The sequence below is a fragment of the Hordeum vulgare genome, chromosome 4H, assembly GCF_904849725.1.
Source record: "Hordeum vulgare subsp. vulgare chromosome 4H, MorexV3_pseudomolecules_assembly, whole genome shotgun sequence".
Lineage (NCBI taxonomy): Eukaryota > Viridiplantae > Streptophyta > Magnoliopsida > Poales > Poaceae > Hordeum > Hordeum vulgare.
Window position 1 is genome coordinate 154,371,509 of NC_058521.1, and position 24,491 is coordinate 154,395,999.

A 24,491-nucleotide genomic window follows, 5' to 3' on the forward strand; every position below is an offset into this window, starting at 1 on the left:
AACCAAGGTCGAACCTCAGACCTGCCCTGCTCGTTGCTGCACAGTCTACAACGTCAGGCAAGGTAAGCTATCCTGCCACGCAGTTCGAATAAATCCACCGAAAAAACAAAAGGGGTGGAAAATATATATTATAATGGGACAAAATATAATAAAAAATGCTTGCAGCAAAAATGACGCTGGTTCCAACAAATATAGACGAAAAATGTTGTATCCATTGACCAACGAAGCGCGCGGGGTGGAAAAAATGTTGCATGGGCCAGCGCGCGTCGGTTCGGCCGGCGCGCCGGGTGGAAACGATTCCCAACAAAAAGGGGAGGAACCAAGGTCGAACCCTAGACCTGCCCTTCTCGCTGTTGCACAGTCTACAGCGTCAGGCAAGGTAAGCTATCCTGCCACGCAGTTCGAATAAATCCACCGAAAAAACTTGTTGCATGGGCCAGCGCGCGAGGGGGCGACCGGCGCGCCGGGTGGAAACGATGCCCAACAAAAAGGGGAGGAACCAAGGTCGAACCCGAGACCTGCCCTGCTCGGTGCTGCACAGTCTACAACGTCACGCAAGGTAAGCTATCCTGCCACACATTTCGAAAAATCCATCGAAAAAACAAAAGGGGTGGAAAATATATATTATACTGGGACAAAATATAGTAAAAAAAATGCTTGCAGCAAAAATGACGCTGGTTGCAATAAATTTAGACGAAAAATATTGCATCCACTGACCAACGAAGCGCGCGGGGTGGAAAAAATGTTGCATGGGCCAGTGCGCGAGGGGGCGACCGGCGCGTTGGTTCGGCCGGCGCGCCGGGTGAAAACGATTCCCAACAAAAAGGGAAGGAACCAAGGTCGAACCCCATACCTGCCCTGCTCGCTGCTGCACAGTCTACAGCGTCAGGCAAGGTAAGCTATCCTGCCACGCAGTTTGAATAAATCCACCGAAAAAACTTGTTGCATGGGCCAGCGCGCGAGGGGGCGACCAGCGCGTCGGTTCGGCCGGCGCACCGGGTGGAAACGATTCCCAACAAAAATGGGAGGAACCAAGGTCGAACCCCAGACCTGCCCTGCTCGCTGCTGCACAGTCTACAGCGTCAGGCAAGGTAAGCTATCCTGCCACGCAGTTCGAATAAATCCACCGAAAAACAAAAGGGATGGAAAATATATATTATACTGGAACAAAATATAGTAAAAAAAAATGCTTCCAGCAAAACTGACGCTGGTTGCAACAAATTTAGACAAAAAATGTTGTATCCATTAACCAACGAAACGCGCGGGGTGGAAAAAATTATTACATGGGCCAGCGCGCCGGGTGGAAACGATTCCCAACAAAAAGGGAAGGAACTAAGGTCAAACCCCAGACATGGGCCAGCGCTCCAGGTGGAAACGATTTCCAACAAAAAGGGGAGGAACTAAGGTCGAACCCCAGACCAAAAGGACGCGTGCTTGATATCGAAACCTCGACCTCACGGTCGCGCTGGCTTGGTCGAACCAGCTCGGCTAGGTGAGGTGCTTTGTCCTGAGAGGGACTCACCCGAAATAGCTAACATAAGGGGACGCCTTCTCTGCTGAAGCAGAGAGACGCCAGAGTCTCTCGCCGGTGCAGACTCACACACGCGCACGCACATGAACGGCAGCGGGGCGCGGCTGTTGCGCGTCCACTGCACCCGCAAGCTACTGCTGCCTACTGCAAGCACTAAACCTACTGCTGCTAAGCAAGCTACTGAACCTGCTGCTACCGCTGTCTGCTGCTGCAACAGAGTAGAGCATCAGCGAGCTTGCGCTCGACGGCGGGGCCTCAGCCAGAGAGGGGAAGCGACGGAGGAGGCGCAGCTCACCTAGGGTCTCAGAGAAGGGGATCGGGCTACGGAGATGAAGAGGATGTTGAGCAGAAGCGGAAGAAGACTCACCGGAGAGGAAGAAGACGGCCGCCGTCGTGGACGTCGAGGAAGCAGCTCCTACGCCGATCTCTTCGCGAAAATGGAACCTCCCGAACGTCCTGTTGCTCCTAGTACTGACGGAGAGAAAGAAGAGCGCCGGATCACCACGGCCCCAAGCTCTTGATCGAGCCGGCCATGGCGTGGAGCAGCTCGGGTTCACCCCCGGCGGTGCTAGGGAAGAGAGGAGGGAGAGAAATGGAGATGCTAGGGTTGAGAAGGGTTGGGGTGCCTCTTATGGCCCTCTGGATGCGAGCCAGCCGTTGATAGAGGAGGAGCTCTGATCTGGTGGTGGCTATGGAGTCGTACATGTGAGGTCGAGAGGTGGGAGAAGAGGGACCCGCTACGGGCTGGACCGAACAGCTACTGCGCCTATAAGGGCTGGCCTGGCTCTCTCTTAACTCAAACCAAAGAAGAACCTCTGTTTTATTTTGTAAAACCAGACAACCACATAAATCCCGCAGAAATAAGAAGGGGTTTTGAAATAAAATAAAAAATACTTTGCTAAACAAAATAATATAGCCTATTTAATAAAATAGGTTTAACTATTTTTAGGGAAAGCAAAATATATGCTTTATTAATAAATCTAGGCTGTTTTTCAAAGAAACGGAATATCAAGGCTTGGAGAAAAAATAAAAGAACTCCACTTCACCACTCACAAAAATTGAGATGAAAGGTGGAACATTTGTATAGGTTTTTTAAAGCAAGTTGAAAACACATTTAGCAAAATATTTGAATAGGGAGGGTTTTAGAATCATGGAGCAACAAAGGTTTTGAAGGGGCTTTGTTGCACCCACACTTATGCACAAGATCACAAACATACACCCTCAAATGATCATCAAGGTGGCGTCCATGACAAGATCAACCAATCAAGACAAAAGGGGAAAAGAAATAAGACATGCATGATGCATGAGATGCACATGAAATGACACACCACAAGCCTATCATCCATAACATTGCATCAACACAGTTGCAAAACATGGAAAGGATTACAAAAGGGGAAGGAAAAGCACTTGGGCTGTTACAAATAACATGTAACCAGCCTTCATCCAACTTGAGCTCTATCACCACAACCCAGTGCAATTCTACCTCACGGACAATCAGCCAAAGACGTCGCCACGTGCGCCATCACCTTCACTCGTGCGTGAAGCATAGTCTTGTCACTCGCCTTCAGAAGCCCTGACCAGTACATTAAGAAAGAACAAGCAGTGAAAACAGCTTCTAACAGACTTCTAACCACACGCTTCTCAAAAGTAACTTTTTTTCGAGTGCACCATATACTCCAACATAAAGCAACCAGTATCATCATATAGAACTTCCTACCCCCCAAGAAGGAATGTGTACAACCAAGCACAGGATTGCCACAAGGCTCGAGGACAACATGTCGCACCTACAGCCAACCCAAAGGCCCCCCAAACAGAACGAGCAAAGATGCAACCAAAAAACAAGTGTTTCGCCATTTCAACATTCTGACAGAATGAACATAAGGGGTTTCCGGACCAGTTCCTCTTTCGCATATTAACTCTAGTAAGAACAGCGTTTTCAAATGGTTGCCACAAGAAGATTTTAATCTTCAAAGGAATTTTAGCCTTCCAAACCCATTTATAATGAGGTACTGCAAGATCTTTTTCCAACCAGTTGTAAACTAATTTAATAGAGAACAACTAGTTAGGAGTAAGTTTCCAAACCACCTTCTCAGTAGAATGAGATAACACCAAGTTCCGAGCACTATTAACAATCTCTTCCCATTGTCGAGCCAGCTCTCGAAAGAGAGTATGCCTAAAATTGACTACATAGTTGTTACCAGCAAAGGTCGCAAGGCTACAATCTTGATTATCACATATATTAAATAGCATAGGACAACTATCCTTTAATGGTTTGTTACCAGACCAGGGCTCATGCCACAGCCTGGTGAGGCCCCCGACATTAGTAATAATCTCCCTACCAGCCATATAACGTCCTTAACTTTCATGATAGCTTTCTAGCAAGGAGAATCATTAAACAGAGGTTGAATATTAGCAATTGTTTTCCTTTTAAAGTATCTAGCTCGAACAATTTGTTGCCATAGACCCTCACCAGTTTCAAGTTTCCACCACCACTTAACCAACAAGCTAACATTTTGTTTATGTAAATCTTTGATACCCACACCCCCAATTCTCTTCGAACGACATACCCTGGCCCACTTAACCATATGATATGCACGCTTTTTCTTGCCCCTCCTCCAAAAGAACCGCCTACGGTGTGTGCTCATATTTTGAACAAAAGTCTTGTTCAGCAAGAACATGGACATGAAAAAGGATGGAATACCATCTAAACTAGAGTCTAGGAGGGTAGCTCTAGCCCCAAAAGAGGCTGAATACCCTATCGAAGCTGCTAAATTCCTAAGGAATTTCTCATCAAGGAACTCCCAATCAATAGTTTAAAGATTTGCATACGTCACCGGAACTCCCAAGTACTTCACAGGAAGCTTGCCCACTTGACACGCAAACATGTCAACATACAATTGATCAATGTTGTTGTCACCCCAATAGTGAACACTTCACTTTTGTCAAAGTTAATTTTTAATCTTGACATAAGTTCAAACAAGTAAAGGAGGATCTTGACATTTAAGGCTTTTTCATTATCATGGGAAAAGAAAATAATGGTATCACCCGCATACTAGAGTATCCCCACAACCACATCTATTAAATCTAGAGCCAGCCCTTGAAACAAATTGTTTTGTTGGGCAGCTAACACCATCTTGGTAAGACACTCAATGACCATGTTAAATAGGAATGGAGAGAAAGGATCCCCTTGGCGGACCCCCCTTAGCACTTTGAACATACGACCAAAGTTCATCATTGATCTTGACACTAACAGTGTCGTTACGAAGAATCTAGGAAACCCAACTACATCATTTTCACTAAATCCTCTCTTGGTATGAAAGTCAAGAAGGAAGTCCCGGTTCACCTTGTCATAGGATTTTTCAAATCAAGCTTAAGCACCACCCCGACCTGTTTTTTAATATGGGAGTAGTGCATGATTTCATGCAGGGATAGGTACCATCCATAATATTTATGCATGTAATAAAGGCATTTTTCCGCTTACTGAACAATTTAGGATTGTAGATTCTAGCTCTTCTATCCATTACTTTGGTAATCAACTTATAGGTACAACACAACAAACAAATGGGTCTATACTGCTCGATTCTATTGGCTTCAGAGGTCTTGGGAAGAAGGGTAATTATTCCATAGTTAAGCCGCTGGACATCCAGTCTCCCATCACGAAACCATTCAAACAGTCTAAATAAGTCTGCACTAACCACCTTCTAACAGTGTTGATAAAACTCAGCCGGTATATTATCGGGGCCAGGGGCATGGTTAGTACCCATAGCAAACAACGCCTCTTTTATTTCCTCCAATAAAATGGGTTTAATTAAATTCACATTGTCCTCATCATTTAATGTTTTTGATTCATATAATAGGGACGTATCAATCTTACAAATATTACGAGGCGCAGGACCAAATAATTCTTTATAGAAGTTGTGGCATGGGACACAAGATTCTTAGTCCCTTTAATGGTCACTCCTCCATTCTCAAGAGAGCGTATAGTATTTTTTCTGCATCTCCCGTTCATAACATTATGAAATAAATCGGTGTTATTGTCACCTTTCAACAACCACCTCTCATGAGATTTTTGATGCCAATAAAGCTCTTCCTCCTCATACATGTTATTGTTGGGGAACGTCGCATGGGAAACAAAAAATTTCCTACGCGCACGAAGACCTATCATGGTGATGTCCATCTACGAGAGGGGATGTGTGATCTATGTACCCTTGTAGACCGTACAGCAAAAGCGTTAGTGAACGCGGTTGATGTAGTGGAACATCGTCACGTCCCTCGATCCGCCCCGCGAACCGTCCCGCGATCAGTCCCACGATCTAGTGCCGAACGGATGGCACCTCCGCGTTCAGCACACGTACAGCTCGACGATGATCTCGGCCTTCTTGATCCAGCAAGAGAGACGGAGAGGTAGATGAGTTCTCCGGCAACGTGATGGCGCTCCGGAGGTTGGTGATGATCTTGTCCCAACAAGGCTCCGCCCGAGCTCCGCAGAAACGCGATCTAGAGGAAAAACCGTGGAGGTATGTGGTCGGGCTGCCGTGGAAAAATCGTCTCAAATCAGCCCTAAAACCTCCGTATATATATGGGAAAGAGGGGGAGCCTTGCCTTGGGGTCCAGGGATCCCTAAGGGTTTCGGCCAATCCAAGGGGGGCAGCCCTCCCCTTCCAAACCGAGTCCAACTAGGTTTGGAAGGAGGAGTCCTTCCCCCTTTTCCCACCTCCTCTTTTTTTTCTCTTTGATTTTTCTTCCTATGGCGCATAGGGCTCTTTTGGGCTGTCCCACCAGCCCACTAAGGGCTGGTGTGCCACCTCCAATGCCTATGGGCTTCCCCAGGGTGGGTTGCCCCCCCCCCCCCCGGTGAACTCCCGGAACCCATTCGTCATTCCCGGTACATTCCCGGTAACTCCGAAAACCTTCCGGTAATCAAATGAGGTCATCCTATATATCAATCTTCGTTTCCGGACCATTCCGGAAACCCTCGTGACGTCCGTGATCTCATCCGGGACTCCAAACAACATTCGGTAACCAACCATATAACTCAAATACGCATAAAACAACGTCGAACCTTAAGTGTGCAGACCCTGCGGGGTCGAGAACTATGTAGACATGACCCGAGAGACTCCTCGGTCAATATCCAATAGCGGGACCTGGATGCCCATATTGGATCCTACATATTCTACGAAGATCTTATCGTTTGAACCTCAGTGCCAGGGATTCATATAATCCCGTATGTCATTCCCTTTGTCCTTCGGTATGTTACTTGCCCGAGATTCGATCATCAGTATCCGCATACCTATTTCAATCTCGTTGACCGGCAAGTCTCTTTACTCGTTCCGTAATACAAGATCCCGCAACTTACACTAAGTCGCATTGCTTGCAAGGCTTGTGTGTGATGTTGTATTACCGAGTGGGCCCCGAGATACCTCTCCGTCACACGGAGTGACAAATCCCAGTCTTGATCCATACTAACTCAATGGACACCTTCAGAGATACCTGGAGAGCATCTTTATAGCCACCCAGTTACGTTGTGACGTTTGATACACACAAAGTATTCCTCCGGTGTCAGTGAGTTATATGATCTCATGGTCATAGGAATAAATACTTGACACGCAGAAAACAGTAGCAACAAAATGACACGATCAACATGCTACGTATATTAGTTTGGGTCTTAGTCCATCACATGATTCTCCTAATGATGTGATCTCGTTATCAAGTGACAACACTTGCCCATGGTCAGGAAACCTTGACCATCTTTGATCAACGAGCTTGTCAACTAGAGGCTTACTAGGGACAATGTTTTGTCTATGTATCCACACATGCACTGTGTTTCCAATCAATACAATTATAGCATGGACAATAAACGATTATCATGAACAAAGAAATATAATAATAACTAATTTATTATTGCCTCTAGGGCATATGTCCAACAGTCTCCCACTTGCACTAGAGTCAATAATCTAGTTCACATCACCATGTGATTCCAACGAATCCAACACCCATATAGTTATGGGGTCTGATCACGTCTTGCTCGTCAAATAGGTTTTATTCAATGGTTCTGGAACTTTCAGAACCATGCAATCTTTACAAATCTTTATGTCATCTTATAGATGCTGCTACTACGTGCTATTCGGAAATGCTCCAAATATCTACTCTACTATACGAATCCGTTTCACTACTCATAGTTATTCGGATTAGTGTCAAAGCTTGCATCGACGTAACCCTTTACGAAGAACTCTTTAACCACCTCCATAATCGAGCAAAATTCCTTAGTCTATTTAGTTACCAAGAATAACTTTGACCGCTGATCAGTGATTCAATCCTGGATCACTCTGTGTACCTCTTAACAGACTTGCTGCAATGCACACATCAGGTGCGGTACTCAGCATGGCATACTTTAGAGTCTACGACTAAGGCACAGAAGACGAACTTCGTCTATTCTCTTTATTCTGCCGTGGTCGGGTTTTGAGTCTTACTCAAATTCACACCTTACAACGCAACCGAGAACTCCTTCCTTGCTGATCCATTTTTGAACTCCTTCAAAAACTTGTCAAGGCATGCATCTTGTTGAAACTTCTATCAAGCGCTTTCGATCTATCTCCATAGATATTTGATGCTCAACATTCAAGTAGCGCAATCCAGGTATTCCTTTGAAAACTCCTTTCAAACAACCTTGTATGCTTTACAGAAATTCTACATTACTTCTGATCCTACAATATGTCAACCACATATACTTATCAGAAATTCTATAGTGCTCCCACTCACTTCTTTGGAAATACAAGTTTCTCATAAACCTTGTACAAACCCAAAATCCTTGATCATCTCATCAAAGTGTATATTCCAACTCCGAGATGCTTGCACCAGTCCATTTAAGGATCGCTGGAGCTTGCATACTTGCTAGTATCTTTAGGATCGACAAAACCTCATGGTTGTATCTCATACAATGTTTGCTCAAGGAAACCGTCGAGGAAACAATGTTTTGACATCCTACATGCAATATTTCATAAATAATGCAGCAACTACTAACATAATTCTAACAGACTTTTAGCATCGCTACGAGTGAGAAAGTCTCATCATAGTCAACTGTTTGATCTTGTCGGAAACATCTTTGCGACAAGTCGAGCCTTTCTTAATAGTGACTTATCACTATCATCGTCTGTCTTCCTTTTAAAGATCCATCCTTACTCAATAGTCCTATGACCATCAAGTTGTTCTTCCAAAGTCTACACTTTGTTTTCATACATGGATCCTCTCTCGGATTTCATGGCTTCCAGCCATTTGTCGGAATCTGGGCCCACCATTGCTTTCTCCATAACTCATAGGTTCACTGTTGCTCAACAACACGACCTCCAAGACAGGGTTACCGTACCACTCTGTAGTAGTACGCGACCTTGTCAACCTACGAGGCTTGTAGTAACTTGATCCGATGCTCGATGATCACCATCATCAGCTTTCACTTCAATTGGTGTAGGCGCCACAGGAACAACTTCCTGCGCCCTGCTACACACTGGTCGAAGTGATGGTTCAATAACCTCATCAAGTTCTACCACCCTCCCACTCAATTCTTTCGAGAGAAACCTTTCCTCGAGAAAGGATCCGTTTCTAGAAACAAACACTTTGCTTTCAGATCTGAGATAGGAGATGTACCCAACTGTTTTGGATATCCTATGAGGATGCATTTATCCGCTTTGGGTTCGAGCTTATGAGACTGAAACTTTTTCACATAAGTGTCGAAACCCCAAACTTTCAAGAAACGACAGGTTAGATTTCTCTAAACCTCAGTCTATACTGTGTCATCTCAACGGAAATACGTGGTGCCCTATTTAAAGTGAATGCGGTTGTCTCTAATGCTTAACCCATAAACGATAGTGGTAACTCGATAAGAGACATCGTAGCATGCACCATACCAAATAGTGTGTGGCTATGACGTTCACACACATCATCACACTATGATGTTCTAGGTGGCATGAACTGTGAAACAATTTCCACATTGTCTTAACTGCGTACCAAAACTCGTAACTCAGATATTCATTTCTATGATCATATCGTAGACAATTTAACCTCTTGTTACGACGAACTTCACTCCGAAACAGAATTGAACTTTTCAATATTTCAGACTTGTGATTCATTAAGCAAATACTCTAGTATCTACTCAAATCGTCATTGAAGTGAGAACATAATGATATCCACTGCGTGCCTCAGCACCAATTGGACTGCATACATCAAAATGTATCACTTCCAACAAGTTACTATCTTATTTCATCTCAATGAAAACAAGGCCTTGCTCATGTGGTATGATTTGCATGTCACTAGTGATTCAAAATCAAGTGAGTATAAAGATCCATCAGCATGGAGCCTCTTCATGCATTTTATACCAACATGACTCAAGCGGCAGTGCCACAAGTAAGTGGTACTATCATCATTACCTCGTATCTTTTGGCACCAATATCATGAACATGTGTAACACTACGATCGAGTTTCAATAAACCATTGAAGGTGATCATTCAAGAAAATAGAGTAACCATTATTCTCTTTAAATGAATAATCGTATTGCAATAAACACGATCCAATCATGTTCATGCTTAACGCAAGCACCAAATAACAATTATTTAGGTTTAACACCAATCCCGATGGTAGAGGGAGCGTGCGACGTTTGATCATATCAACCTTGGAAACATTTCCAACACGTATCGTCACCTCGTCTTTAGCTAGTCTCCGTTTATGCCGTAGCTTTCATTTCGTGTTACTAATCACTTAGCAACCGAACCAGTATCCAATACCCTCATGCTACTAGGAGTACTAGTAAAGTACACATCAACATCATGTATATCAAATATACTTCTTGCGACTTTTGCCAGCCTTCTTATCTACCAAGTATCTAGAGTTGCTCCGCCTCAGTGACTGTTCCCCTCATTACAGAAGCACTTAGTCTTGGGTTTGGGTTTAATCTTGGGTCTCTTCATTAGTGCAGCAACTGTTTTGCCGTTTCACGAAGTATCCCTTCTAGCCCTTGACTTTCTTGAAACTTAGTGGTTTTACAAACCATCAACTATTGATGCTCCTTCTTGATTTCTACTTTCGCAGTGTCAAACATCACGAATCGCTCAAGGATCATTGTATCTATCCTTGATATGTTATAGTTCATCACGAAGCTCTCACAGCTTGGTGGCAGTGATTTTGGAGAACCATCACTATCTCATCTGGAAGATTAACTCCCACTTGATTCAAGTGATTGTCGTACTCAGACAATCTGAGCACACGCTCAACGATTGAGCTTTTCTCCTTTACTTTGTGGACAAAGAATCTTGTCGGAGGTCTCGTACCTCTCAACAAGGGCACGAGCATGAAATCACAATTTCATCTCTTTAGAACATCACTTATGTTCCGTGACGTTTCAAAACGTCTTCGGTGCCTTGCTTCTAAGCCATTAAGTATTTTGCACTGAACTATCGTGTAGTCATCAGAAACGTGTATGTCGGATGTTCACAGCATCCGCAGACGACGCTCGAGGTGCGGCACACCGAGTGGTGCATTAAGGACATAAGCCTTCTGCGGAGCAATGAGGACAATCCTCTTCAAAGTTTGCTACTATCAACTTTCAACTAAATTTTCTCTAGGAACACATAAAAACAGTAGAGCTATAGCGCAAGCTACATCGTAATTCGCAAAGACCATTAGACTATGTTCATGACAATTAGTTCAATTAATCATATTACTTAAGAACTCTCACTCAAAAAGTACATCTCTCTAGTCATTTGAGTGGTACATGATCCAAATCCACTATCTCAAGTCCGATCATCACGTGAGTCGAGAATAGTTTCAGTGGTAAGCATCTCTATGCTAATCATATCAACTATACGATTCATGCTCGACCTTTCGGTCTCATGTGTTCCGAGGCCATGTCTGCACATGGTAGGCTCGTCAAGCTTAACCCGAGTGTTCTGCGTGTGCAACTGTTTTGCACCCGTTGTATGTGAACGTTGAGTCTATCACACCCGATCATCACGTGGTGTCTCGAAACGAAGAACTGTCGCAACGGTGCACAGTCGGAGAGAACACAATTTTGTCTTGAAATTTTAGTGAGAGATCACCTCATAATGCTACCGTCGTTCTAAGCAAGATAAGGTGCAAAAAGGATTAACATCACATGCAACTCATAAGTGACATGATATGGCCATCATCATGCGCTTCTTGATCTCCATCACCAAAGCACCGGCACGATCTTCTTGTCACCGGCGTCACACCATGATCTCCATCATCATGATCTCCATCAATGTGTCGCCATCGGGATTGTCGTGCTACTCATGCTATTACTACTAAAGCTACGTCCTAGCAATATAGTAAACGCATCTGCAAGCACAAACGTTAGTTTAAAGACAACCCTATGGCTCCTGCCGGTTGCCGTACCATCGACGTGCAAGTCGATATTAACTATTACAACATGATCATCTCATACATCCAATATATCACATCACATCGTTGGCCATATCACATCACAAGCATACCCTGCAAAAACAAGTTAGACGTCCTCTAATTTTGTTGTTGCATGTTTTACGTGGTGACCATGGGTATCTAGTAGGATCGCATCTTACTTACGTAAACACCACAACAGAGATATATGAATTGCTATTTAACCTCATCCAAGGACCTCCTCGGTCAATTCCGATTCAACTAAAGTTGGAGAAACTGACACCCGCCAGTCATCTTTGAGCAACGGAGTCACTCGTAGCGATGAAACCAGTCTCTCATAAGTGTACGAGTAATGTCGGTCCGAGCCGCTCCGATCCAACAATACCGCGGAATCAAGAAAAGACTAAGGAGGGCAGCAAAACGCACATCACCGCCCACAAAAACTTTTGTGTTCTACTCGAGAAGACATCTACGCATGAACCTAGCTCATGATGCCACTGTTGGGGAACGTCGCATGGGAAACAAAAAATATCCTACGCGCACGAAGACCTATCATGGTGATGTCCAGCTACGAGAGGGGATGTGTACCCTTGTAGACCGTACAGCAGAAGCGTTAGTGAACGCGGTTGATGTAGTGGAACGTCCTGACGTCCCTCGATCCGCCCCGCGAACCGTCCCGCGATCAGTCCCACGATCTAGTGCCGAACGTACGGCACCTCCGCGTTCAGCACACGTACAGCTCGACGATGATCTCGGCCTTCTTGATCCAGCAAGAGAGACGGAGAGGTAGAAGAGTTCTCCGGCAGCGTGATGGCACTCCGGAGGTTGGTGATGATCTTGTCTCAACAGGGCTCCGCCCGAGCTCCGCACAAACGCGATCTAGAGGAAAACCCGTGGAGGTATGTGGTCGGGCTGCCGTGGAAAAGTCGTCTCAAATCAGCCCTAAAACCTCCGTATATATAGGGGAAAGAGGGGGAGCCTTGCCTTGGGGTCCAAGGACCCCTAAGGGTTTCGGCCGATCCAAGGGGGGCAGCCCTCCCCTTCCAAACCGAGTCCAACTAGGTTTGGAAGGAGGAGTCCTTCCCCCTTTTCCCACCTCCTCTTTTTTTTCTCTTTGATTTTTCTTCCTATGGCGCATAGGGCTCTTTTGGGCTGTCCCACGAGCCCACTAAGGGCTGGTGTGCCACACCCAATGCCTATGGGCTTCCCCGGGGTGGGTTGCCCCCCCCCCCCCCCCCCCGGTGAACTCCCGGAACCCATTCGTCATTCCCGGTACATTCCCGGTAACTCCGAAAACCTTCCGGTAATCAAATGAGGTCATCCTATATATCAATCTTCGTTTCCAGACCATTTCGGAAACCCTCGTGACGTCTGTGATCTCATCCGGGACTCCGAACAACATTTGGTAACCAACCATATAACTCAAATACGCATAAAACAACGTCGAACCTTAAGTGTGCAGACCCTGCGGGTTCGAGAACTATGTAGACATGACCCGAGAGACTCCTCGGTCAATATCCAATAGCGGGACCTGGATGCCCCTATTGGATCCTACATATTCTACGAAGATCTTATCGTTTGAACCTCAGTGCCAAGGATTCATATAATCCCGTATGTCATTCCCTTTGTCCTTCGGTATGTTACTTGCCCGAGATTCGATCGTCAGTATCCGCATACCTATTTCAATCTCGTTTACCGGCAAGTCTCTTTACTCATTCCGTAATACAAGATCCTACAACTTACACTAAGTCACATTGCTTGCAAGGCTTGTGTGTGATGTTGTATTACCGAGTGGGCCCCAAGATACCTCTCCGTCACACGGAGTGACAAATCCCAGTCTTGATCCATACTAACTCAATGGACACCTTCGGAGATACCTGTAGAGCATCTTTATAGCCACCCAGTTACGTTGTGACGTTTGATACACACAAAGTATTCCTCCGGTGTCAGTGAGTTATATGATCTCATGGTCATAGGAATAAATACTTGACACGCAGAAAACAGTAGCAACAAAATGACACGATCAACATGCTACGTATATTAGTTTGGATCTTAGTCCATCACATGATTCTCCTAATGATGTGATCCCGTTATCAAGTGACAACACTTGCCCATGGTCAGGAAACCTTGACCATCTTTGATCAACGAGCTAGTCAACTAGAGGCTTACTAGGGACAGTGTTTTGTCTTTGTATCCACACATGCACTGTGTTTCCAATCAATACAATTATAGCATGGATAATAAACGATTATCATGAACAAAGAAATATAATAATAACTAATTTATTATTGCCTCTAGGGCATATTTCCAACAGTTATTCAGTTCCACTAGGATATCAAGCTTCCTAGAAGGAGCCGCTACACATAGATCATTACTCTCCTCAAGCAACTACAACTCCTGGAGTTCCAACATGAGCATATTACGTATGATTTTGTCATTGCCAAAGATATTGGACTCCCACCCTCTAAAGAACCTTTTCACTCTTTTCAGCTTAATATTGACGGTGTCAATACGATCTTTTCTATAGGTGGGTTTTGACCAAATATTAGCCACCAAAGGGATAAAATCAGAGTTACGTAGCTAGGCCAAATCAAACCTGAAACATCTACTGCCCCTAGCTCTTCATAAGGCTATTCCTCCATACAATAGCGAAGGGTTGTGATCCGACCATTCTTTATCTAACTTGCGAATAGAGACTAGAGGATAAAGGTCCTCCCAGACTAGGGATACCAACACACGATCCAACTTCTCCAAGGTGGGGTGTTCATGCTTATTGGACCAGGTATAGCACCCACCAAACATGAAAATCTCTCTCAACCCCATCAAATGAATTACGGAGTTGAAAACATCAGAAAAATGAGACATAACAGACTTCTTATTTTTCTCCCCACCATGCCTCAAGATATTGAAGTCACCCCAACCAAATAAGGAGTATCAATTTTGTTACAAAAGGAAGACAACTCAGCCAAAAACTCAGGTTTCCTATCATCCTGAGCATCTCCATAAATCACAAGCAAAGCCCATTTGCAATTTGTATCCTTATCAAACAAATTAATTTGAAGGATATATTTACCACTAATAGTACTAATAATGTCAAATTTATCCACCTTCAGCCCACATAAAATCCCACCATACTTGCCCACCGAGGGCATCCACTCCCAGCGGAAATGAGATAAGGGGTCAATTTTCCTAAAAAAGGAAGAGTTGAATTTCTCCTTCATGGTCTCTTGAAGGCCCACAAAATCCACATTGTTCGTACCAATGATGTGAGCGAGGACGGAAGTCCTACCTTTCTTTCCCACCCCCTACAGTTCCAAAATAGGCCAATCATTTATATCGAGAAGGTTTGTCCCTCACTCCGGTTGATCTGCCAGGATCCAGGGTATATTCACCACATTTTTCTGTATCTTTCTTTTGTTTCCTAGTCACACGCCTAGAGGAATATGCAGTTGGAAAAACGAACACATTCTTCTTCCTAGCATTTTGTTTTTTCTTCCCATTAGATTGGATGGACGAAAACAAAGAATTCATCATATACTTCCTCACGACCCCCCTAGGTTAAGGAGAGAGGGGTGTTATTCCCTATGTAATCACTGACGTATATATCAATAGGTTCAATATTTTTCTCCTTAAGGATCTCCATGGACTCTTCTAGCTCTCTTAACACATTTATGGTATCAAAGTTATCATCAGGGATATCCACCCCCATTAGGGAAGCACGAAGCCTAATAGCAAAATTGGATAACACAAAAAATTTATTGCAAGCATGAAGTTCATCTGTACCTTCCAGGTTGCATTTCTTCATCCTCCGAGCAGCCACTTCATCCACCCTTGCGAGATTATGATATTGGTTGTGTGTAGTATCCACAACTGGTCTTGCACATGCTCCCTCACGCATAGGCGATCCCTCCGGTGACTCAACAATATAATTAATGTTAGTAGTACCCACAGTCATAGACCCCTCCTCAAGTTCAACCACTCTGGGTAAGGACTGCCAGACAATGTAGTCTGATAAAGGAGAAAAGGGACCCAGACCAACATTGCCAAAATTCCACAAGAAAGTCGGCGATGGGGGAACATGAGTAATAGTCCAAGCACCTGATTTTTCCCTCCTCCAAGGATTCATATTCTTTGGCCATGGAATGAATTAATAGTTCAGCGTGATCCCCATCATCACTTTCATCTTCATCATCATTTTCACAAACAGCAGGCAGCCTAGAGCTCACATTATAGGTTTGTGAAGAGTTACCCGCAGTAGAATACCCCACAACACATGTACTAGCTCCTCCCTGCTCAGTAGATGTCTCAGACACAAAATCAAACTTGGCTTTCTAATTAACAGAAGGAGAAGCACTACTGTCCCTCGGAACATGGGACTTAGTTTTCTCAAGAGCTCCAACCACCACCTTTTCCACCTCATAGAAGAAGTCATAAAACTTTCCTTCCAACATCCCCTTTGCAAATGCTGGAATTTTATCCACCTCTCTACAATCCAGCAAAATACGAGCATACTCACGTTTATGAATGGTAGCAGGATTCACTTCCAGAGTCACACCCACAAGGCCACTAGCATATGAGACATATTTAGGATATCTTTTTTCCAAGGGAACATTGCGCACATGCACCCAATCTTTCTGTAAATCTTCCTTGGCACCGAGAGATGATGACCATGGGGAAATACTAACAACCATAGCTCCATCAAGGATAGGAAGGCGTTTTCCATAGTAACTTGCTCTCTCAATTTCACAAGCATTAGGAAACCTCATCACAAATTGAGATGGACTGATCTCACGTGCAGCACAGCGCCATTTTTTAGGTTTTTGAGAGAAGAACCCATTAAACTCAGTTTCGATATCTTTGACCGAGGTTGACCCCTCTAGTATAGTAACCACCACACTACTACGTTTCTCACCACCTTGTTTGTTATACCCACAATCAGGGATGAAGAAAAAACCATGCCCAGGAGATTGGAATCCACACATCAATGGAATACGCTCCCACGAACGCAAAGACTCACACAGTTGAGCCATATGACCTAACTTGCTGCACTTCTCACATCGAATAGTAGGGGAACGAGGAGCAAAGTGACCAGTATGTTCGTTCCTGCTTTGATTTTGTCCATTTTTTTCTTCCTTTTTCATTTTTTGTATTTTATTTCATTCCTTTTTAATGTACTTTTGGTTTTTTATTCTATGGTGTAACTTCGGTTATCTTTGTTTTTCCTAGGCTTTCCTTGTTTTTTTCTTTTCCTTCCTTGTTTTCTTGAATTTTCACTAGTTTTCTATTTTCTTTGTTTTACTTTGGTTTCTTTGTTTCTCTCTCTTTTTCACCGGTTTTCTTTGGTTATTTCCTTTTAATGTGCTTTTCTTTATGATTTTCATCGGTTTTTTTCTTGTTTCTCATAAATCTTCTTTTTCCTTTAATTTTTTGTTTCTTTCTTGGTATGCATTGTTTTTTTTGTTTGTTTCTTTATTGATTTTCAATGTTTGCCATTCTTTTAGGAAATGTTTCTTTGGTTTTCGTTTTTGTTTTCTTTTGATTTCATTTCATTTTTGGATTTCATTATACTTTTTTTTCCCTTCCTTTCTTTAGGTTTTCATTCTACATTTTTCATATACATTTTCTAATACATGTTTAATATATTTCAAATACAAGTGTACCATTTTTAATACATGTTCAATAATTTCTATACACATTTTTAAACATTTTAAGATGCTTGATTAAAAAATTCAAATAAAGATTAACATTATTAACACAGTGGACATTTTTCTATGCAAATTTAACATTTTTCAAATGCTTGATTAACATCTTTCAAATACTTGTTATTTCTTTTTCAAATGTTTGATTAACATTTTCTAAATATATTGATCAAGTTTTTACACACACATTGTATATGTTTTGTATAAGTGAGAAATTCTTCTTTATACACATTTAACATATTTCAAATGCTTGGTTCATTTTTCTAATACATGGTCTACATATTTTTAACATTTTTAAACACTTGATTAACATTTTTCACATACAAGGTTAATGGTTTTTAATACATGGTCAACATTTTTCTACACATTTCAACATTTTTCAATGTTTGACTAACAATTTTCAAATATAAGTTTGACATATATTTGAACACACGGTTAGTTTTTGTTCTATACACATTTAACGTTTTTAAATGTTATATTAATGTTTAATATTTTTTAAATGCTTGAATACCATTTGTTAAACACATGATCAACCTTTTTTCACACACACTGTATATATTTTTATACATGTTTTGTATACATGAGAAAAATTTTCTTTATACATATTTAACGTTTTTCAAATGGTTGGTTAACATTTTTTAAATTTTGATATGTAAAAGTGTATTTCTAATATAATTCTATAGAAAATTTAAAGATAAAACAAAAGTAATAAAAATGAATGAAAAACTAAAACAAAAAACATGGAAAAGAACAAAAACAAGGTCGTGTACTCTTGGTCTATCCCATTTATTGAGGCGGCTGACACGAGAGCACGCTAGGCCTCGTTATAAGCGAGACATAGCGTTGCCCAGACTACATGCCCTTCCTGCTTTTTGTGAAGCAAATGTGGACCTTAAATGTGTAGCCCTCAGATCGAATATTCGTTTGCATGGTTATTTTCCAAGCACACTGAACTTATTCCAAATTCTTAATCCATTTTTTCTCACGACTTTGCTTATTCAAAGGCGTACAACAAGCCTAAATAAGTTAGATAATTGAGTAACGGTTCGTTGGGGTATTGTTTGTTGTGGGAGCAAGAGACTTTCTGGCAACTGATGAGATGTTGTGTCATTTTGCATAATATAACAGTCAAGAACGAGTGTGAAGGGGTAACCTGAACCTATAATTTTGAGAAATCTAGAGAACACGTCCACATCTCAAACAAGAATTATTATGATTTTGAAAAGGAGGATGTACCCCCGGCCTCTGCATCTCGACGATGCATGCAGCCATATTATTAATTAATCAACAAGACCTTACAAAGTAATACATCAGTAAGTCTGAGGTCACCATCTTGGCAACACATGTCGCTACTCCTATCCCTTTGATGAAGGGATGCCGAATGTCCGGACCAAATACCAAACGGACATCGCACTAACGCCTAAGATCTAAAGTCGGATGCCCCATCCAAGCCACAACGCCGGGACTGGGTGACACACCGGTCCGGCGCACTCCCAGTGGGCACCAACGTACATGCTGCAAGGGTCGTCACCACCGTCTTCCATCGATCCATCCTCAAAGCAGTTACTAAAACATAGATCTTGCATGGCCTCTCTGCCATCGACGTCACTACGAAGCCAGACAACGTCGTCCTCCTGCGCGAGTCCATCGCCACATATCGGACGCCAAGCCTCCACTCCTCCACGCCGTCGAGATCCACCGCCATGGATATGCAGGATGAAGCACCGCTTCACCAAAGATGTCATCCACTTGTCCCTTGAGCCCGCGTGCACCTCCAAGAATGACGCCCCCAAGGAGGAAACGACACAAGAATGTCGTCGTCATCCGATCTGCTGATCTAGGGTTTCCCCCGGAGGTATTGGGTGGAGTTGGGAGCTTCACCTCGATGATGTCTTCATGAAGGCAACGACGATATGGGCGTCGTCATCATCGGTTGCGGCCACCGGCTGAAGACCAGGTTTTCACCCGGATCCATCCCAAAGAAATCCACCCGACAACCTCTGCACCGTCCCGACCGCCTTCAAAGCCCCGGATCTAGCCGCCTAGATCCGACGACCGTCCACGACAACACTGCCACCGTAGGAGCACTGGCGCACCGGCCACTGCCTGAGTGTGCCTCGAGTGGAGCCTGGGGGAAGGGCTTCCACCCCACGATGTCAAACCGCGAGAGGCGCCGACATGGATCCCGCGCGCTCGTCACCGTCTCTGACCGGAACCAATCCGTAAAATAACCACAAGATCGCCGGTGCAGATCCGTCTTGGACACGGACTGAACCACGCCATGTCGCTGTGGCAAGCCCGAGGTTCACATGCCGCCACCTTCCAGGGCCGCCGCCCCGGGATCCAAGCCGAACATCGCCGCTGCCACCGGCCACGTTCCGTCGCCGCCGACCCGTTGAGTCGCCGGCCACCACGACCAAGGCCGCCGCGGCCACGCGAACTTGCCGAGCAGTGAGCACCACCTGATCTTCCACGAAGCTCCGCAACTCCGCCGCCTCCGCCAAGCCCCACGCCGCAACCTTGCGCCGTCGTCGAAGACGATCCATCGTGTCGCCGCAACGCAGATCGGGAAGAAGCGCCCCGACGCCATGGGGTGACCCGCCTCACCGGATTTGACGCGGGAGAGAAGAGATCCTCCGCTACCGCCGTCAGCCGTCCAGGGCTTTGCCCGACGGCTTCCTCCAGCGGCGACGGAGGGGAGGAAGGGGATGGAGGTGCCCGGCGACGCGGTTTAGGGTTTCCACCCGAGCCGCCCTAGCGGGGGGCGACGCGGGCTTTTCCTTTCATGCCCCCTGTTTCAATCGGGTGATGGTTCCCTTTTTTTTATATATCTCAAACAAGATGCAGATCATATTCTGAATTTTTGAGAGATGCATCTGAATCTTCAAGATCAACAGGTGCACGTGCAACTACTCAACGATCTTGTGAAGTGTATGTGAACCCATAGCTAAAACGATGAGTTTAATGTTTGAATTGTGCATTTAAAATACATTTTATGGTTGAAATATATATTTTCACGACGAAAAAATATTTTTGACGTGTGATATTTATGTGTATGATTGGCGTTCATGAATTTAAGGGTTTTGATATGACGGTCTTGATACGAGGAGTGTGGCAGTCCAGCAGGAAGGGCCGTCTGATCTACTTATAAAAAGCTCAAGAATATATGGATTCTTTACCCTGGATTAGTCCAACTCAAAAAGTTAAAGCTCCAACTCATCATTTTCTTAAAGCTATTGATTCTAAAAAAATCGATGAGCTAGTGCTGTTTATACATAGTGTGGGCTGGACCGTTTGACTCAATGCAAGAGCCCATTCTTGTAGACAATAACATGATTGGACCACAGGCCCTCCCCTGCTTTGTGTAAAGCACAAATGTGGACCTTAAATGTGTAGCTGGCGTCACCGAATATTCGTTCGTTTCCATGGTGATTTCTCAAGCACACACACATAACTTATTCCAAATTCCTAATCTGTTTTTGCTCACGACTTTGGTTGTTCAAAGGCGTACGTCAAGCCAAAACTAAGCTAGGCCATTCAGTAACAGCTCAGTACTATGCGATAATACTGTTGTGTACTACTACCAGTAGTAGAGTAGGAGTAGTTGGCTAGCTATTGTTGTCGCTAACACACAGACACACACACACGCACAGAGAGACTAGTTAATGGAAGCGCTAAAATGAAGGTGAGGCGTGCTACATCATGCAGCTAGTTGCGTCGATGAAGGGAAACTCCTCAGAGAAGCAGCTTGCTGGAGAGCAGAGCAGTTGGTGCGTGAGAAACTCAGACATCGGCGAAGATATGATATTCTTTGGAGTCTCGGGCGATGAGCCTGAGCGCGGCGATAGCAGCGGTGATGGAGAGGATGGTGAAGAAGACGATGTTGAGCCAGTGCCATGACTTCTGCAGCGAGGAGAGGCGTTGCCTGTTGGAGACGAGGTACATATGGTTGGCGAGCACGAAGGTGAGAGGGAATGTGCTGAGCGCCCCAGTGAGGCTCATGAAGTCCCCCAGGAAGGGCAGCATCGCGGCCATGAGCGTGTTGACGGCCAGGTACCCTCCCCTCACGCCCACCCTGAATATCACGTTGTGCATCGCGAACGGGCCTCCCACCTTGCTCCCGAACCGGGTGTCCAGGTACTCGTACATGGGCGACGCGAAGATCTGCATATGGATCTCTCTTTCAGTTACTTTCCAGTTAACAGATTGATTGAAAATGTTGATCTTTCAAAACAAAAAAAGAAGAAGAAGACTTACGTGTAGTGCTATGACTGTCTGGAGGAAGGCAGAGAGGTTGGCAACTGCCTTGATCCACACGGGCCCATGGACGTTGTTGAGCAGGTAGGTGGTGGTCTGGTTGCCGTAGGCCCAGTAGCCGATGACTATGATGGCGTAAAGGGGCACGCAGCCGGCGGTGAACTGGAACCACAGCGCCTTCTCCATGTTCTTCACCACGGGTGCCCGGACGGTGGCCTGGATCTCCGGCAGCATGCCGGTGTTGTAGGCGAACACCAGGCTCGCCGCCGCGCCGATGGTCGTGAACACCCTGCTCGACGGGTCTCCCTGAATGCTGTAGTCGCGAGGCGGCGAGCGCATGCCGTCCTTGAGCGACAGCGTGCAGGCCGCCACGATGTAGGTGAGGCTGAAGACCGTGGAGAAGCCCAGCCAGATCCTCAGGGCCGACAGATACGGGATCCCGAACGCAAACAGCGCGCACACGAACCCAGACACCGCGATGCAGTAGGGCAGCTTCATAGCCCCGTCGTTACTTATCAGCAAATACAGTGCCTGCACGTCCATTCATTTCTCCACCGTGTCAGTCAGTCAGTCAGTCAGCGAAACACCAAATTCACAAGCATCATGCATGAGCCGATCGTACTACCTTGAGTGCTTGTCCTGCTATTATGATGAAGCCCGTGTTGATCATGAAGAGGTTGACGTACTGCATCGCCCAGGTGAGCCTGTACATCTTTGGCCCGTAGATGTGGCCGGCCAGGTCCCTGTACCTGATGTGGCGCTTGCCGCCGAGGAGGTGGAGGCGACCGAGCAGTGCGTTGGCGTACATGGACACGGCGGCGGCCAGGAGGAGGCCCACGGTGCCGCCCACCCACCCCAGCGGGACCATCAGCGAGCCGGAGTAGCCCAGCACGTAGGCGCTGTTCACCCCGGTCGTCAGCACGAATGCCACCTGGTACCATGGATCTGACAAAATTCCATCCAAAGTACACGCACATATTAGTTCACGGATTCCAAAAGGGCCAAAATATTCAGATCCGTTGTGCAAGTACACATCCTGCATCTCCCATGCATGCAACAAATTCGCACGTGCAAACGGAGGAAAAAGAACTACCCAGTATTGTAGTACTTCCTCCGTTCCTAAATATAAGTTTTTTAAGATATTTCAATAAAAGTCTACATACGAAGCAAAATGAATGAATCTACACTCTAAAGTATGTCTATATACATCCGTATATAATTCACTAATGAAATTTCTTTAAAGACTTATATATAGGAACGAAAGGAGTAGTACACATGAAACACAGTTACCCCTCAAAAATAAATAAATAACAGTTACGTAGTTTTTTTCATGCAAAAAAAGAAAAAGAAAAAGAAACACAGTTAGTTTTTTTGAGGGGTAACACAGTGAGTTAGTTTGTATAGTTGGTAGAACCCAAACAACATGTGAGAAGTCGATCTGAAACCTTTTGGGTTGCTACAGTTAAGAAAAAGAAGAAGAAAAAAGGCATCAACTGAACCCATGCATGTGTGTTAATTTGACTATGGCACCGCAGCGCACTAGTGTGGTACACGACAAGGACACAGCTGATGCTGGCAATACATATATGTAGTAATGATATATTGTCACTATCCCTTCCTCCTAGCTGCGTACAACGGACGCTGCGGTGATGCAGTCGGACGCAACGCAAGCCAGGGAGAGATGGTCAATGGATAGATGGGTCATGGATGGATGGATGGACGTTAAAGTCTTAAACGGCAGCAAGAACAAACAAGGCCAGAGTATGGTTAAGGAGGGAGCTCTCGTCATAGAGATAGATAGATAGATAGATTGTTGGCATGTAGCTGGCTGGCTTGTATGGTTGGAGCTTAGGAATGATCGATCAAAAAGGAGAAGAACAAGAAGATGAACAAGAACAAGAGCTTCCTATTTCCTATCTATAAGGACATTTTTGCTTCGGTACACCTCAAGAAAGGGATTTGGATGGAGGGTGGGAGGGAGGGAGGGAGGCAGGGAGCATACCAACGCCAATCTGGTGTGATGTAGCATCGGCGACAGGCAGGTCATCAATCTCATCCCCGTGCCCATTCTTGGAGGGGTTGGCGTCCACCACGATCACCTTCTCCGCCGGCGGCATGGCCATCTTCTCCGATCGTCTGTCGATGTAGTCGATGTATACGCCCCAAGGAAGGAAGGAAGGCAGGTGATGATGGATGCGTTTGGTTTGGTTGATATATATATAGCAATAGCAGCCGCAGTACTGGTGGTAGAGGGCCGAGAGATGGCCAGCCGGGAAGGGACGATGAATGAACTGCAATAGAGTCACAGCTAACAGGAGGGAGGGAGAGGAGGCCTCTTATAGGGGACGGGACACGGGAGTCATCGACTAGGACTGATTTAGTGGTCAACAAATAATACATTAATGTATTTCATTCATGTGCGCCGCGTCCTCCAATAAATTACTCGTGATCTTCAATCCTGGCTTGATTTGTATGTTTCCGTCACGTTTTTATACTTTTCACCAGGGTGCAAGCGATGTCCGCTTTTTCCTGCGATGCGAAACTGATTAATTAGATCAATTTCAACGGACATACTGACGATGATTTTGTTCCTTTTTCGT

At 44.8% G+C, this 24,491-nt stretch overlaps 1 protein-coding gene across 1 annotated transcript; it reads right to left on the minus strand.

The window, feature by feature from the left end:
* Positions 1-21,089: 21,089 nt before the first annotated feature.
* Positions 21,090-24,216, minus strand: LOC123448234 (probable proline transporter 2). Its single transcript, XM_045125063.1, has 4 exons — positions 23,894-24,216; positions 22,517-22,836; positions 21,892-22,422; positions 21,090-21,798 (listed from the first exon to the last, which is right to left on the minus strand). Exons 1-4 carry the CDS (start codon positions 24,012-24,014, stop codon positions 21,418-21,420), a joined length of 1,353 nt encoding a protein of 450 aa, XP_044980998.1. The 5' UTR covers positions 24,015-24,216; the 3' UTR covers positions 21,090-21,417.
* Between the last annotated feature and the right edge of the window lie 275 nt (positions 24,217-24,491).

What these genes read in the sequence shown, in the direction of transcription:
- LOC123448234 (XM_045125063.1), bottom strand. Translation starts at nt 24,014, where the DNA reads ATGGCCATGCCGCCGGCGGAGAAGGTGATCGTGGTGGACGCCAACCCC. An exon ending in TAGCAGGACAAGCACTCAAG is followed by an intron (nt 22,423 to 22,516) that starts GTAGTACGATCG and finishes ATGGACGTGCAG; the next exon opens with GCACTGTATTTGCTGATAAG. An exon ending in AGACAGTCATAGCACTACAC is followed by an intron (nt 21,799 to 21,891) that starts GTAAGTCTTCTT and finishes ATCCATATGCAG; the next exon opens with ATCTTCGCGTCGCCCATGTA.